At 39.4% G+C, this 14,156-nt stretch overlaps 1 protein-coding gene across 2 annotated transcripts; it reads left to right on the forward strand.

Moving 5' to 3' along the window:
- Nucleotides 1-1,826: 1,826 nt before the first annotated feature.
- Nucleotides 1,827-13,755, forward strand: LOC149981338 (tumor necrosis factor receptor superfamily member 14-like). Of its 2 annotated transcripts, none has more exons than XM_090185334.1 (12): nt 1,827-6,621; nt 7,209-7,308; nt 7,402-7,527; nt 7,642-7,797; nt 7,924-8,011; nt 8,144-8,378; nt 8,508-8,597; nt 8,755-8,797; nt 10,762-10,945; nt 11,621-11,701; nt 11,823-11,886; nt 12,585-13,755. In XM_090185334.1, exons 1-7 carry the CDS (start codon nt 6,592-6,594, stop codon nt 8,550-8,552), a joined length of 780 nt encoding a protein of 259 aa, XP_090041460.1. In that variant the 5' UTR covers nt 1,827-6,591; the 3' UTR covers nt 8,553-8,597; nt 8,755-8,797; nt 10,762-10,945; nt 11,621-11,701; nt 11,823-11,886; nt 12,585-13,755. The 2 variants fall into 2 exon arrangements, with proteins under 2 accessions (XP_090041460.1, XP_090041461.1); XM_090185335.1 differs by having other exon boundaries at nt 11,823-11,910; nt 12,585-13,248.
- Nucleotides 13,756-14,156: the final 401 nt, after the last annotated feature.

Below are 14,156 nucleotides of genomic sequence, written 5' to 3' on the forward strand. Positions count from 1 at the left end.
AAACCTGCGGCGCGATGGTAAGGGGAACAACTACTTCAAGGCCTCAGAGCAAGTGACGTCACCGATTGAAACGCTATTAGCGTGCACCCCCGCTAACTAGCTAGCCGTTTCACATCGGTTATAAACCACCAACAGGAAATGTTTACTGACTGTATTTTGTGGATGTTTTTTATTTCTTTAATTATTTTTGAATTTTTACCCCTTTTTCTCCCCAATTTCGTGGTATCCAATTGTTGTAGTAGCTACTATCTTGTCTCATCGCTACAACTCCCATACGGGCTCGGGAGAGACGAAGGTTGAAAGTCATGCGTCCTCCGATACACAACCCAACCAGCCGCACTGCTTCTTAACACAGCCCGCCTCCAACCCGGAAGCCAGCCGCACCAATGTGTCGGAGGCTACACCGTGCACCTGGTAACCTTGGTTAGCGCGCACTGCGCCCGGCCCGCCACATGAGTCGCTGGTGCGCGATGAGACAAGGACATCCCTACCGACCAAGCCCTGCCAACCTCCCGGTCGCGGCCGGTTACGACAGAGCCTGGGTGCGAACCCAGGGACTCTGATGGCACAGCTGGAGCCGCAGTACAGCTGCAGTACAGCGCCACCCGGGAGGCCATTTTGTGGATGTTAAGAAAGTTTGTGTAGCATATTATTGTAGAATGGAATGATAGAAGTCGCCTAACCTAATAATAATTTAGATTAGATGACCAGGGCTTATGTTTACATTTGACCAAGATCATATATCTCTATGGTTATTACAGAGAAGGTTTTAACATTCCATCTCAAAGAATACAGTTTTTCTATGAGACTCATAGAGATGCCATCATAGAGATGAAACACGTTCTATTTCTATGGCTGCTGATGTCATAGAGTGGTTGTTACATAGAAATCGAATGAATTGCCAGGGTTAGAGGTTCCAAGCCCGTTATATTAATTATATTTATATGGGTGTTAGACTACCACATATATCTTCTTAAATTATGTAAATCTAAACAATGGCGTTTGAGGGAGCCAATCAGAGTGAATGAGAATAAACATGCATTTCATCATTCTAAGATCAGTCCTAAACGTGTATGACTTACTGCGACATTGCAGCATTATTGTTTGTATTTCGTGTTTTATTTTATTACAGTTACAAATACATGACAACAGTGGGGATTACAAAAACATATTCATCAAATTAAATTGCAGGTTAAATGTTCTTTAGAAACAAGAAATCAAACATAGGGTCATTACAATACATTGATAGTTGATTCACAATGGGGCTAATATCCACTCAGAATAAACATCCCTTTTGATTACCTTAATGGGTATTTAAATCCAGTATTAGTTTGCAGTGTGTTCGGTTATCCTACAGACGCGACACATTGTGACATGGTACTTGAAGAAGAAACGGAGGTTATTCATTTAGTACACTGTTTAGATTGAGCACATCTAAGCGAAGTCTATATTTGTCATGACAATATAAACGGATGGATGTGTGGCCATATTATATATTGGCTGATTTGTCGATCTGGAGTGTAGGTCATTGTTTTGAAAGCGTTATGAAATGTGATAGTGTGAATTCCTGTATCTCCAGTGACAATAATTCTATAGCCTAGTTATAATGCGTTCATACACGATGTCCAGATTTTCACAGGCGGACCATTTACAAGTTAAATCATGAGGAGAAATGTATTTTACCAATTGATAAAACATAGGCTTTCACCAAATTGATTTGTATTTCTGGGGTGGATTATCCATTATTATCCTGTATAGTGGATTATCAGTAGGTTGCCTCCCACTTTTCGCAAACTTCATTTGGAAAGTCAGAGTGAAAGTAAAATAGTTCAACTGCGAACCAAGACGGGGTAAGATACAGGTTGTGTGTATATGTAGAAATAGCCTACTTAACATGTACCGTGCAGTAACTGAAAAAATAATGACATACTTTAATTGTGATTAATGAATGTATTTGTAATTTTATGACAAGGCTGATCTCTTCCTTTTGTTTTCAATGTCTGTTCTGCCTCTGGTGACTCAACTGCTTTTTAATTTGAAAGTGTGGTGCTAAACTCAGTCGAATTTTCCCTGTTCTTGAAAAATGAAAAGCTTTGGCCTTCTTATTTTTAAAGAAAAATTATTAAAATGTTGCTTGTTTGCAACAACAATAAAAAACGGACAAAATAATATAGTTTACGTCAGAAGCCCTGAATTGACCTGGCTGTGCTGTACACTCTAATAATAAAAGATTGCTGGAGGATCCTTTAGGGGTTCTTCAAATTGAAACTGTGGAGAACTTCTATAAATTCTTCAAAGAACCCCTTTTAATCGATCCTGGGGTACATTCTTTAACTCTTCCATCCCCAATTATTAATAATAATACAGAGAACAATAACAACAAGAACACAATATTTCAGTTGTCAGTGTTTATGATTTTAGTGGCAAAGCACAATTTAAAAATCCAAAGATCCAAAGATGAGAAAAATTCCGATCCGAGCCCCAAGTCCAATAGATATATCCTCTGTCTGTTGATGTTCTCCGTATCAATAGCCAGAATGATTTTGCAGTGCATGGTGATCTAACAGGTTTCCTGTTGTATTCATCAGAGTTGTAGGGAGAGTGAAGTGTGTGAATCCCAAAAATTGCAATTATACAGATGATAAAAAAACGTGAATGGCAGTATTCATACCTTGGTTTTTGTGGTAAATGTGAATTTACTTTTGATTATGTTTTTTTTATTAAAAAAAATACCTTGTCCATAATGTAGAGGCTTCTGGGATTTTCATTGAAGAGGTCAGGGAGGCTGCTGTGATTGAGTCCTATAAGGTTTTAGAGAAACCAAAATTAACTGTATATGATGTGATCTGCATAAAATACCAATTGTACATACCTTTGTGTACCTGCTGCTCAGTATACCTGCAGACTCACACACACACACACAAGAGGTATAGTCATCTGCACCCATTGCAGCTCTAGCCTTCAACATATTCTTACCTCTTTGTTGATTTGATATCCGTTCAACTGTCCATTTTCTGTTTTATAAATCATTTTAAAGGGAGAAAGTGTCAAACACCGCCATTTCTACAAATATGAAAAGATAGAGGGTATGATCATAAAACAATATCAATTTAGATCATACAAGGGAGAACCTTACCTTACCTGGAAAAAGGAGCCTGGACACTCGCCACAGATGTCTCTCTCCTATAGGAGAAACATGCTGTTGGGCCAAGGATGCTGCTCTGAAGAAGGTCTTTGTATTCTTTGGCGACCTACAAAATGCTCTGTTTGTGGATGTAACTCTCACCTTGATGGTTATTGAAGAGATGGCAGGTCAAAGGCCAACTGTACGTGTCAAGGCCAGAGCATTAACAGAGTCTCTGCTCAAGATACAACACAATCTTCACTGCCCAAACAGTTCTGTCTATTTGAGAATACGTCCCCTCTCTCCAAGTACCTTCAAACCAGTGGCATGGACATCCTGACAGAGGGATAGTATTGGGAACACAAGAGGCTCTGCAAAATAATGTGAGGGACTTGATGTGGAGAGGGCTGCAAACAGCTTCATGCAGTGGTCCACTGACAAGCTGCAAGAACAGGATGAAGACAACGAACTAGAAGTGCAAGCTGAGATGCCTCAGAAGGGAACAAAGAAAAGGAAGACCATGCCATGATACCATGATAGGGATGCAGAGAGGGTCTACAAGACTAAGGTGCACTTTGTCATCATGGATACAGTCACTGAGAGCATCTGTCAGCGCTTGCTGACCCCAGGCACGTTCTACACAGACTTTACTCATCTGGACCCCAGCAGGTTCTCAAAGATACAATATAATGGATTGCCCCAGACATCACTTGCAAAACTAAGCAAACTCTTGTTTAAGTTTGACAACTGAGCAGCTGTCAGCACTTTGCATTGTGAGTTGACTAGTCTTGCCAGTCAAGGGGAGAGACTGAAAACATCAGCAGTGGAGAAGTACACAACCAGGACTGAGTGAGATACCTGCAGATGGACATGATGTAGAATACGTGGAGATGATGAATACAAGTTGTTCAACATGTAAGAACTGGGCTGTATGTTGTTGTCAACTTCTACGGTGGTACATCTTGTTGACAGAGGCCTACCCTGTTATAGGCCTGGGGTACAAGTTCCTATTCACCGTTTGTGTCACCCAGGTAACCTGTGAGAGGAGCTTCTCAACTAGAGGTCGACCGATTGATTTGAATGGCCGATTAATTAGGGCCGATTTCAAGTTTTCATGACAATCGGAGATCGGTATTTTTGGGCGCAGATTTGCCGATATATATATTTTTTTTTTACACCTTTATTGAATCTTTATTTAACGAGGCAAGTCAGTTAAGAACACATTCTTATTTTCAATGACGGCCTAGGAATGTTGGGTTAACTGCCTCGTTCAGGGGCAGAAGGACAGAGTTTCACCTTGTCAGCTCGGGGGATCCAATCTTGCAACCTTACAGTTAACTAGTCCAACGCAATAATGACCTGCCTCTCTCTCGTTGCACTCCACAAGACTGACTGCCTATTATGCAAATGCAGTAAGCCAAGGTAAGTTGCTAGCTAGCATTAAACTTATCTTATAAAAAACAATCATAATCACTAGTTAACTACACATGGTTGATGATATTACTAGATATTATCTAGCGTGTGCTGTGTTGCATATAATCTGACTGAGCATACAAGTATCTAAGTATCTGACTGAGCGGTGGTGGCAGAAGCAGGCGCGTAAACATTCGTCAAGCATTGCGCTATTTATGACTTCAAACCTATCAACTCCCAGATGAGGCTGGTGTGACCGAAGTGAAATGGCTGGCTAGTTAGCGCGCGCTAATAGCGTTTCAAACTTCACTCCCTCTGAGCCTTGGGGTGGTTGTTTCCCTTGCTCTGCATGGGTAACGCTGCTTCGATGTGGTGGCTGTGGTCGTTGTGTTGCTGGTTCGAGCCCAGGGAGGAGCGAGGAGAGGGACGGAAGTTATACTGTTACACTGGCAATACTAAAGTGCCTATAAGAACATCCAATAGTCAAAGGTTAATGAAATACAAATGGTATAGAGGGAAATAGTCCTATAATAACTACAACCTAAAACTTCTTACCTGGGAATGTTGAAGACTCATGTTAAAAGGAACCACCAGCTTTCATATGTTCTCATGTTCTGAGCAAGGAACTGAAACGTTAGCTTTCTTACATGGCACATATTGCACTTTTACGTTCTTCTCCAACACTGTTTTTAAATTTTTTAAACCAAATTGAACATTCATTATCTACTTGAGGCTAAATTGATTTTATTGATGTATTATATTAAGTTAAAATAAGTGTTAATTCAGTATTGTTGTAATTGTCATTATTACAAATACAGTTTTTTATTTTTTATTAAACCGTCCGATTAATCGGTATCGGCTTTTTTGGTCCTCCAATAATCGGTATCGTCTTTTTTTGGGTCCTCCAATAATCGGTATCGGCTTTTTTTGGGTCCTCCAATAATCGGTATCAGCTTTTTTGGGTCCTCCAATAATCGGTATCGGCTTTTTTGGGTCCTCCAATAATCGGTACCGGCTTTTTGGGTCCTCCAATAATCGGTACCGGCTTTTTGGGTCCTCCAATAATCGGTATCGGGGTTGAAAAATCATAATTGGTTGACCTCTTTTCTCAACTCTCAAATTCCAAAAACATCGACTCAGGAGCACCCTATCCTACGATCTCTTGGAAGCATTTATTCTGATGGCAACTGAAAAGGAAATCCTTATGGTCCTGGATACAGATGATGTCATTGACAGGGTGACAGAGAAGAACTGCTGTGACACCTGCTGACAAAAGGGTAGGGAGGGCAGAGTGACAGCAGAAGAGAACAAGAAGAGACAGGCTGACAGACTGACAACAAAGTTACAGACAGAGTGACAGATCAGAACAAGGAGAATCACAGACAGACAGACAACTGAGGAGAATCACAGACAGGCTGACAGACTGTGACAGATCAGAACAAGGTGAATCACAGACAGAGGGACAGTGACAGCAGAGATGCAGAGACAGACAGCACAACAGGGATAAAACAGACTCAGAGGCCCAGTTATAGTGATGAGTTGTATCTCCAGACTCCAGTGGTGTTTTAACATGTATTGTTTTAAACATGAGCTGGTTAAAAAAAGAGGAAGACCATGTTTCTTCACTCACTGGTACAGTAAAGGTTGGGAATCTCTGTACTATAGTGTACTACTGATGTTATATAATGCAGGTTAGGAGAGTTAGGTTAAGGTTAGGAAAGGCGTTGGCGGAAATGCTCTCCTCACCTGCTACAAAAATCACTTCCAGTCGTAGCTTTATCAAGTGTCAAAGATGGCAACATTCTCTGATAACTACATGCCTATTTCTGTTTCATACTTCTCAAAGTTGATAACTAGCTTATTCATTTTTTCTTCAGTGATTCAATTCAGTAAGATATCATCATTTACTAATTGAAATAATTATATTGACACGTACTAAAATACAATAAGTCTGCAGGTCAGTTCATCTCGATACTTCAAAACTCCTAAGAACTTCACAACTTCACACATCCAGTGGGTGGGTCTTCCAGTGAGTTGGAGAGGATTGAGGAACAATGGCACCGTTTGAAACCTTGACATGGACTGTGAGTGAAACTTTTCTGTTTTATTTGGCATGTTTAAAAAACTATTATCAATATAAATATTTCCCCTATGAAATATAAATCAGAGTTATTATTAGCCTAATCGTTCTGTCCATTTTAATGAAACCCTTTAGAAAAAAACGTGGTGGAGAGATGTACATTTTCACTAGGTCAGCGTTTCCCAAACTCAGTCCTGGGAACCCTAAGGGTCCTGGGAACCCTAACATTTCGTTTTGTGCCCTAGCACTACACAGCTGATTCAAATAATGAACTCCTCACCAAGCTTTGATTATTTGAGTCAGCTGTGTAGTGCTAGGGCGACAACCAAAACCTTCACCCATTTGGGTCCCCAAAACCGAGTTAGGGAATTGCTGACCTAGATTATCTTGGGGTTTTTGTCACACCTTTAAAGACAAATTAAAAACACGCCAGTTGGCGCCACCATACACACTCACAAAATACTCTTTAAAATGGTCCCACATAATTACTATCATTGTTTTTGAAATGTGAATATTTCTGTAAGTTTTATAAATACACACCATCAGTTTAGATTTTTGTGATATTTTTTGTGACATTTTCTCTACTTCCAGATAACTATTATATTGGTGTTTGTAAGCATTGGATCCTGTATTGCATGTGGTAGAGCTGAATACAGAATAGGGGATGAATGCTGTCCCATGTGTTCACCAGGTAAGGACCCTCTCTTTACATCATATGAATCACCAGACGTTAATGCATCAACACTAACAGAAAAACATGACATTGTGATTCTCTCTTCCCCAGGAAATCATGTACATAGGCATTGTACTGAATTCACCAGTACCAGCTGTGTGCCCTGTGTTGATTCTACTTTCCTTGATGAGCCCAATGGTCTCATAAAATGCAAAGTGTGTATCAACTGTGATCCAGGTAAGAGTGGCCTGTTGTGTCTGCACTGAAACCCAGACACAAACACTGATATGTTACTATATGCTGTTATGCTTTTATCTGCATCAGATAATAGATTCCATGTTTTCTCTCTAGGTTTGGGTTTGAAGGTAAAGCAGCCATGTAGACCTTCATCAGACACTGTCTGTGGGACACTGGAGGAGTTCTACTGTCTAGACCCAACTAAGGATGGTTGTAGAGCAGCCCAGAGACACAGCAGCTGTCTGCCTGGTCAATACATCAGTCACACAGGTTGGTCTTCTGTCTCGTCATAATTCAATTTAGTCAATTTGGTAACTTCAGTGTGAATAATCATTAACAGTTAATGGAATTAAATTAGTAAGGGAAAAAACAACATGCAATCATAATTTTCTGCAGGAACAACATCTACAGATACTGTGTGTTCTGACTGCACTGGTGATACTTATTCAGATGGATCATTAACATCCTGCCAGCCACACACACAGTAAGTTCACATATGTTTACATACATCAAAAGTGTAGGATAAATAATACAATATACTACATAAAAATATACAACATCATGGAAAGTTGAATGATCAAATTGCTGTCTCAGACTGTTATATTATGTGTTACAGGTGTAAATCCTTAGGTCTTCAAGAACTTAGACCAGGAACTCATTGGTCCAATTCTGAATGTGGACCACAATCCTCAAGAATATATCCTAGAATCATCATTGGTGTTGTTGTGGCATCAGTCCTAATAGCTCTTGTAACAATAACAATAATACTTAGAAGGATATTTGTAATTCTAAGGAAGAAAAGAAGTCTAACAACAGTGACTTTTTCTCCAGTGACAGTAAATGCTGTAGAGGTATGTTGATATAATCTACATGTTGAACAGTCACTGTGCTAAGGTTAGCTGAGCAGATGATATTATTGCTCTACTTCCTCTGGGCTGAACTAGAAATGTTTCATTGAGTAATATGTTTCCTTCTATTAGGCATCGTCAGATTTAGAGGAAACACCAAGCAATGTAGTACAATGAAACAGAAGAAAGTACAGCATCTTGCAGGTGTTAGTTTTGTAAATGGTGAGTTGTCAAGAACTTCAGCCGTATGACAAAGTGTATGCTCTATTACTGCACGTTATCAATACAATGATGACAACTAAGATATGATCAAAGGGCTATGAAACTATAGCTTCACTTTCACACGGTCCTTGTTCATTACTGGTTTATTCTCCCACAGATTCAAGCTCTGACTGCACTCATCATTACAAATGCTACCTGAGGTACGTCCAGATTCTGTACACTGTGGTAAATGTGATCTACATTCAATTCTTTCTTGAAGTTGGTTTCTGGCATATTACTGTTGCTAAGTAAGATTTTATGAGGGTTGCCAAATTGGAGTAAAACACTGTATTTGTCAGTGTTTTTTGTGCACTAGTATCCCAAAGTATTAAGTGAAATTAAACATAGAAAACAGTATTGGCAGCAATTACATTTTTTTTAAAGGTAAGGCTACTATTATATTATGATTATTTTGGTGACAAACTGGTTGACTTGGCGCTCGGGTACAGCTTGCTATGTGGTAGCAGAGAGCACAGTCTATGACTGGGGTGGCTGGAGTCCTTTTTAGGGCCTTCCTCTGACACCGGTTAACCAATGCAAATGAATAGGGAAACATTCAAAGCTTATTAATAGGACAACGTTTAGCGTAATTGGGAACACATATGGCGCGGGGAGGAGTCAAAGGATCCTAGTCAGGCTATTGTTTCAGAGAACCTCTAGGGCTTCATGTGTATCAAATCTGTAGGCGCTAGTGGGCTAAATCAATGAGAAATATAGCTGAAATGTGCAGGCGTTTGTCATGATCTTTGATCAAAATAGGCGGGGGTGTTTTTGGTTCTGTTTAGGCTATAGGTTACGCATAAGAACTCAGATGCACTGAAATTAATAGCCTGATTCAATGCGATTCTCCTGAATTAAAATCTGTTAAACTGTTTGGTCTATGAATACCGCTTCTATACCGATTCTATCTTTTTGGTCTCTTTCTATAGGCATATCGTACCACTACTATTCTAAATTGCGGAGATTTAGGATTACCAAGAACCCATGTTGAGTGTGAGCAAGACATTCGATCGTCTAGTGGACTATGCAGAAATAATCAAGTAATTCATCATTGTTAAAGACTATATCGCTTTATATAATCTGGACTGTTGTTTTTACTAAGGCTTAGCAAACAAGGGGCAGCATATGCTTTTTACCCATTTCTATAACAATAGTTAGGCCTATATCCTCACATACCCACTCAATTCAAGCCCTACTTTTAACCATAAGACATCTCAGTGATTGTGTCTGTTAAACATGGCGCCTGCATGATACACTGAACCCACACATGGTGCCTGCATGATACACTGAACCCACACATGGTGCCTGCATGATACACTGAACCCACACGTGGCGCCTGCACGATACAACATTAGAATACAAGTAGTACTAATCATTAAGGTGGTTGTCAGCATTTCTTTCAACTGCACAATATGCATGAGTTCAAAACCGTTCTGCTGAGTTGGCACTAGAAATGTAGCCTAGATAGTATCACTTCTTTATGTCCCTTGTGAAACCGGTTCTACTACCAGCAAGTAAGTACACTTCTCTCCACAGTTCTGAGGGAAAGACATTCACCCAAAAACAACTTTTTACTGAATGACTGTACACACATCATTTACAGTTGATAGTCTTTTAACATCCCCCACAAACCAAATGGTTGTAACCTACAACTAGATGCGAACTCATCGAACTGAACAAATCGAACTGAACATGGACAAATGGATTTAGTTAAATTAATCTAACACCAATACAACTATTTGCAGTTTAGCAGTATTATCATGATGAATTTGTCAGACTACTCAGACAGATGGTAAACAGAATGTAAATCTAAACCTGCAAGCCTTGGCTATTTTCAATTCTCTGCCTGTTTCATTAAAAAAAACTGCAAAAATACTGCAGGGACTTTCCTAGTCATATAACACATGCAGAACCTGCTCCACCTGTCCCACCATGCCTTACTGCCCTCCTGATCTAACAGAACTGGACAGGGGAAAACAAATACCATAATGCTTTCACCTGTCTCCTGTTTAGATCAATGACAATGAAAGAAAGGAGATAGAGGAAGCCACTGTAGACTATTGAGGTGCACCCCTACAGTAGGCTGTGGCTGCCTTGTTATCAGTCTTGTGTTTCTCTCCCTCAGGAATGGCAGATCAAGGATCTGCTCTCACTTATGACTCCACTGTCTGATGAAGAAACAAAGCCGCTTGATGACATTGGATCCTCCTCAAAAGGTCAAAGGGCAGACTAACATCCCAGGAAGTAACATCCCAGTCTGCTTCAGTGGTCCAGAAATCAGGAGCAAACCCAGACTCAGAGATGGATAGGTAAGAGATGGCAGTATCATAATCAAACCCAGACTCAGGGATGGATTCGTAAGAGATAGCATTATCATAATCAAACCCAGACTCAGAGCTGGCACCTCTTGTTACACACTACAAATATGAACATAAGGTTCTCTGTGAGACTGAAGTTTTATGTTTATTTAAAATCCTCACCTTAATTCAGCTTACCACAGGCAGGTAAGAGGGCATGTTATAGAGCTCACCAGATTGTAGTCCTAAAAAACTGAACTAAGTTACCTCTGGTTTGTTCAGACATTCCTATGGGGAAGGAATAGGGTTTTAGGATAAACGTGTAAAATGAGGTCTGAGGTTAAAACAGAATTAGGAAATCTTATACGTTTTGTTCTATGGGATAATTTGATGAATTATGAAGCATTTATGTGCTTTTTATGGTGACATAAATACTTACAAATTCACAAAAAGTGACGTTAGCTGATGATTATCTCATAGACAAAACTCCTAAGCCTGTGTTTACCACAGACCTTATTTTCTACACTCATCCAAAAACCCTACCAAAACGCTGTTCATTTCCCCATAGGCTTCGTCCAACGAACCATGGTGGAGTTAATGCCTACAAAAAGACGCCATTGCTATTTCTCTATAGTAGTGTTGTATTAACTAGGCTTATTGTCCTTGTCCTGTGTGTGTATGAACCAGTGATGATTCGCTCACCCCCTGCCATGTCAGCTGACCAGGAATGAGGCAAGCCGCCTCGTTACCCCCGAGACTGTCTGGAGGGTAAGATACAGAATATAGGTCTCTCCATGGGTGGGAGATTGATATTTAAGCTAATCAACACTCCCTTTATTTTACTGACTTGTTGAATGATTGATCCATTCATCCTTTCATCCCTTCCCAGCCTTCCTCTCCTCTGAGGACCCAGCGAGGGTGGAGCACAGTGAGACACTTCTACATCCAGAGAGGTGAGAGGTCACATGGTTTAGATGGTAAATATTTATATCACGTAAGCAAAAGCATGTATGTTCCATCATCTACAGTACCAGTCAAAAGTTTGGACACCCCTACTCATTCAAGGGTTTTTCTTAATTTTTTAAAACGATTTTCTACATTGTAGAATAATAGTGAAGACATCAAAACTATGAAATAAAACATATGGAATCATGTAGTAACCAAAAAAAGTGTTAAATGTTAATTTACATTAGTGAAATTGTCCACTGATTCATGTAGTTTCTCTCCAATTTTGACAGTTGATTTCCTCTCAGGAACCCACATTTGTTCTTTGTTATTCTCTAAGTAATTTGTGTAGCGTGTACTTTTCCCCACTCATTCACCCCATCTCTTTACGTAGCTTATACATATTAATACAACCAACAGACACCGAGAAAAGGCAACTGTGTGTGAGAGCCAAACGCTTGCTCTGATTGCATCCAGACTATGTCAGATTCTTAATACAATGCCCATCCTGGCAGATCTGAACCTAATGCGAGCACAATGTGACTTTCGTGAATCCAGACTTAATGCAGCTTGGAGTGATCGGATGACAGGAGTCATCAAAGTGCCTTCAAATTAATACATATGTAAGATGCTACATATATATTACATTGACTGTTGTATATACATAACATGACTAAATATGTTTATTTCTGTGTTGCACTGGCAGTCAAGAAATGGAACAGCAAGGCCACAGAACATGACATACGCAGGCAGAGCTGTGGGAGACCACCTGAAGCATTCCCCTGGTAGAGCCAGAGGATGGTGTTTACCAAACCACCACCAAACATCTTCAACAGGCTTGAAAAGTGGGATTGATCTGTTTGATCCATTTTTTTTGTTTCAGTTTTCATTAGTTGAATCCTTTGACTTATTGTTGATTTTAAAAATATATATTTAAAAGAAAATGCACTGGATTGGTTCAAATGTGATACTAAACTTACATCATTTTGACACAGAGGAAGATATACTGAATTTATACCGTTTTTGATTCTAAGATGGACCAAAATATATGTTACTTTAGCACATTTCTGTTCATTACTTTTGCAAGAATGTTGATTGGTCGGTCATTGGGTTCATTAGTTTAGCAATATATTGATGCCATTGATTAAAAGAGTAAGAATATGATGCAATATTCAACGCTTGTTTTAGTCCATTGTTTGCAAAAAATATCATCGTAAAAAAATTGTCAGTTGGTTGCATAAATAATGACGATTACTAAATGTTACATGAAATATCAAAACCGAATTGAAACGCCTTTGATAAAATGTAATGGCAATAATTCACTTAATGGTAAGGTATGGAATAATAAATGTATAATTTTTCACGCTGGATGTTGTAACGATCGTCTGTGGTGGAAGAAGGTGAGGACCAAAGCGCAGCGTGGTAAGTGTTCATGTTTTTAATAAAATAACTGAACACTGAACAAAACAATAAACGACAAATGAACAGTCCCGTAAGGTGAAATGGAAGCAACACTAAACAGGAAATAATCACCCACAAAACACAGGTGGGAAAAGGCTACCTAAGTATGATTCTCAATCAGAGACAACTAACGACACCTGCCTCTGATTGAGAACCATACCAGGCCAAACACAAAACCACAACATAGAAAAAATAACATTGACTACCCACCCCAACTCACGCCCTGACCAAACCAAACTAAAATAAAGATATAACTAAGGTCCGAACGTGACAGATGTTTGAAATATGAGCAGGTGATGATTCGAGTCGTAGTTCTTCAGTAGTGGAATAAAGACAATTAGCACTAATGTTGTACAGAAATACTGTGTGTAAATACTGGAGTGATGTGTGATGTTAATAAAATGTCCATAGACCAATTTTTTTTATACTGAGTTCATGTGTATAGGCTGCAAGTACGTTGAAATTAAGTTGTTTTCAAGTCGTTGAAACTTTCAACCAAAACTAAACAGAGATTGGACATCGGGCATAGTCATCTTTTCAACTACATTTTGCTAGGTGGGTATAGCCTGCTACATCTTCCATCCTCTCAGGACAGAGAAAGAATGTATGAATTAATGGTTGGATCAGAATCACAGTTATAATCATTGGCCATTACAGAGAATTAGGTAAAACCACAAGTCCAAATACTTATCTCCATCCATTACTAATTTAGGAAAGGGCTGATTTTAACTAGCTATCCACCAAAGGACAAATCCAAACAGGCTTCCCTTCATATTTTTTGGGGGTTCCACCAGAATCAAATCAAATCAAAGTTTAT

The sequence above is a fragment of the Oncorhynchus mykiss genome, chromosome 9 (assembly GCF_057628025.1).
Source record: "Oncorhynchus mykiss isolate SJ-2025 chromosome 9, ASM5762802v1, whole genome shotgun sequence".
In the NCBI taxonomy this organism is placed as follows: Eukaryota; Metazoa; Chordata; class Actinopteri; order Salmoniformes; family Salmonidae; genus Oncorhynchus; species Oncorhynchus mykiss.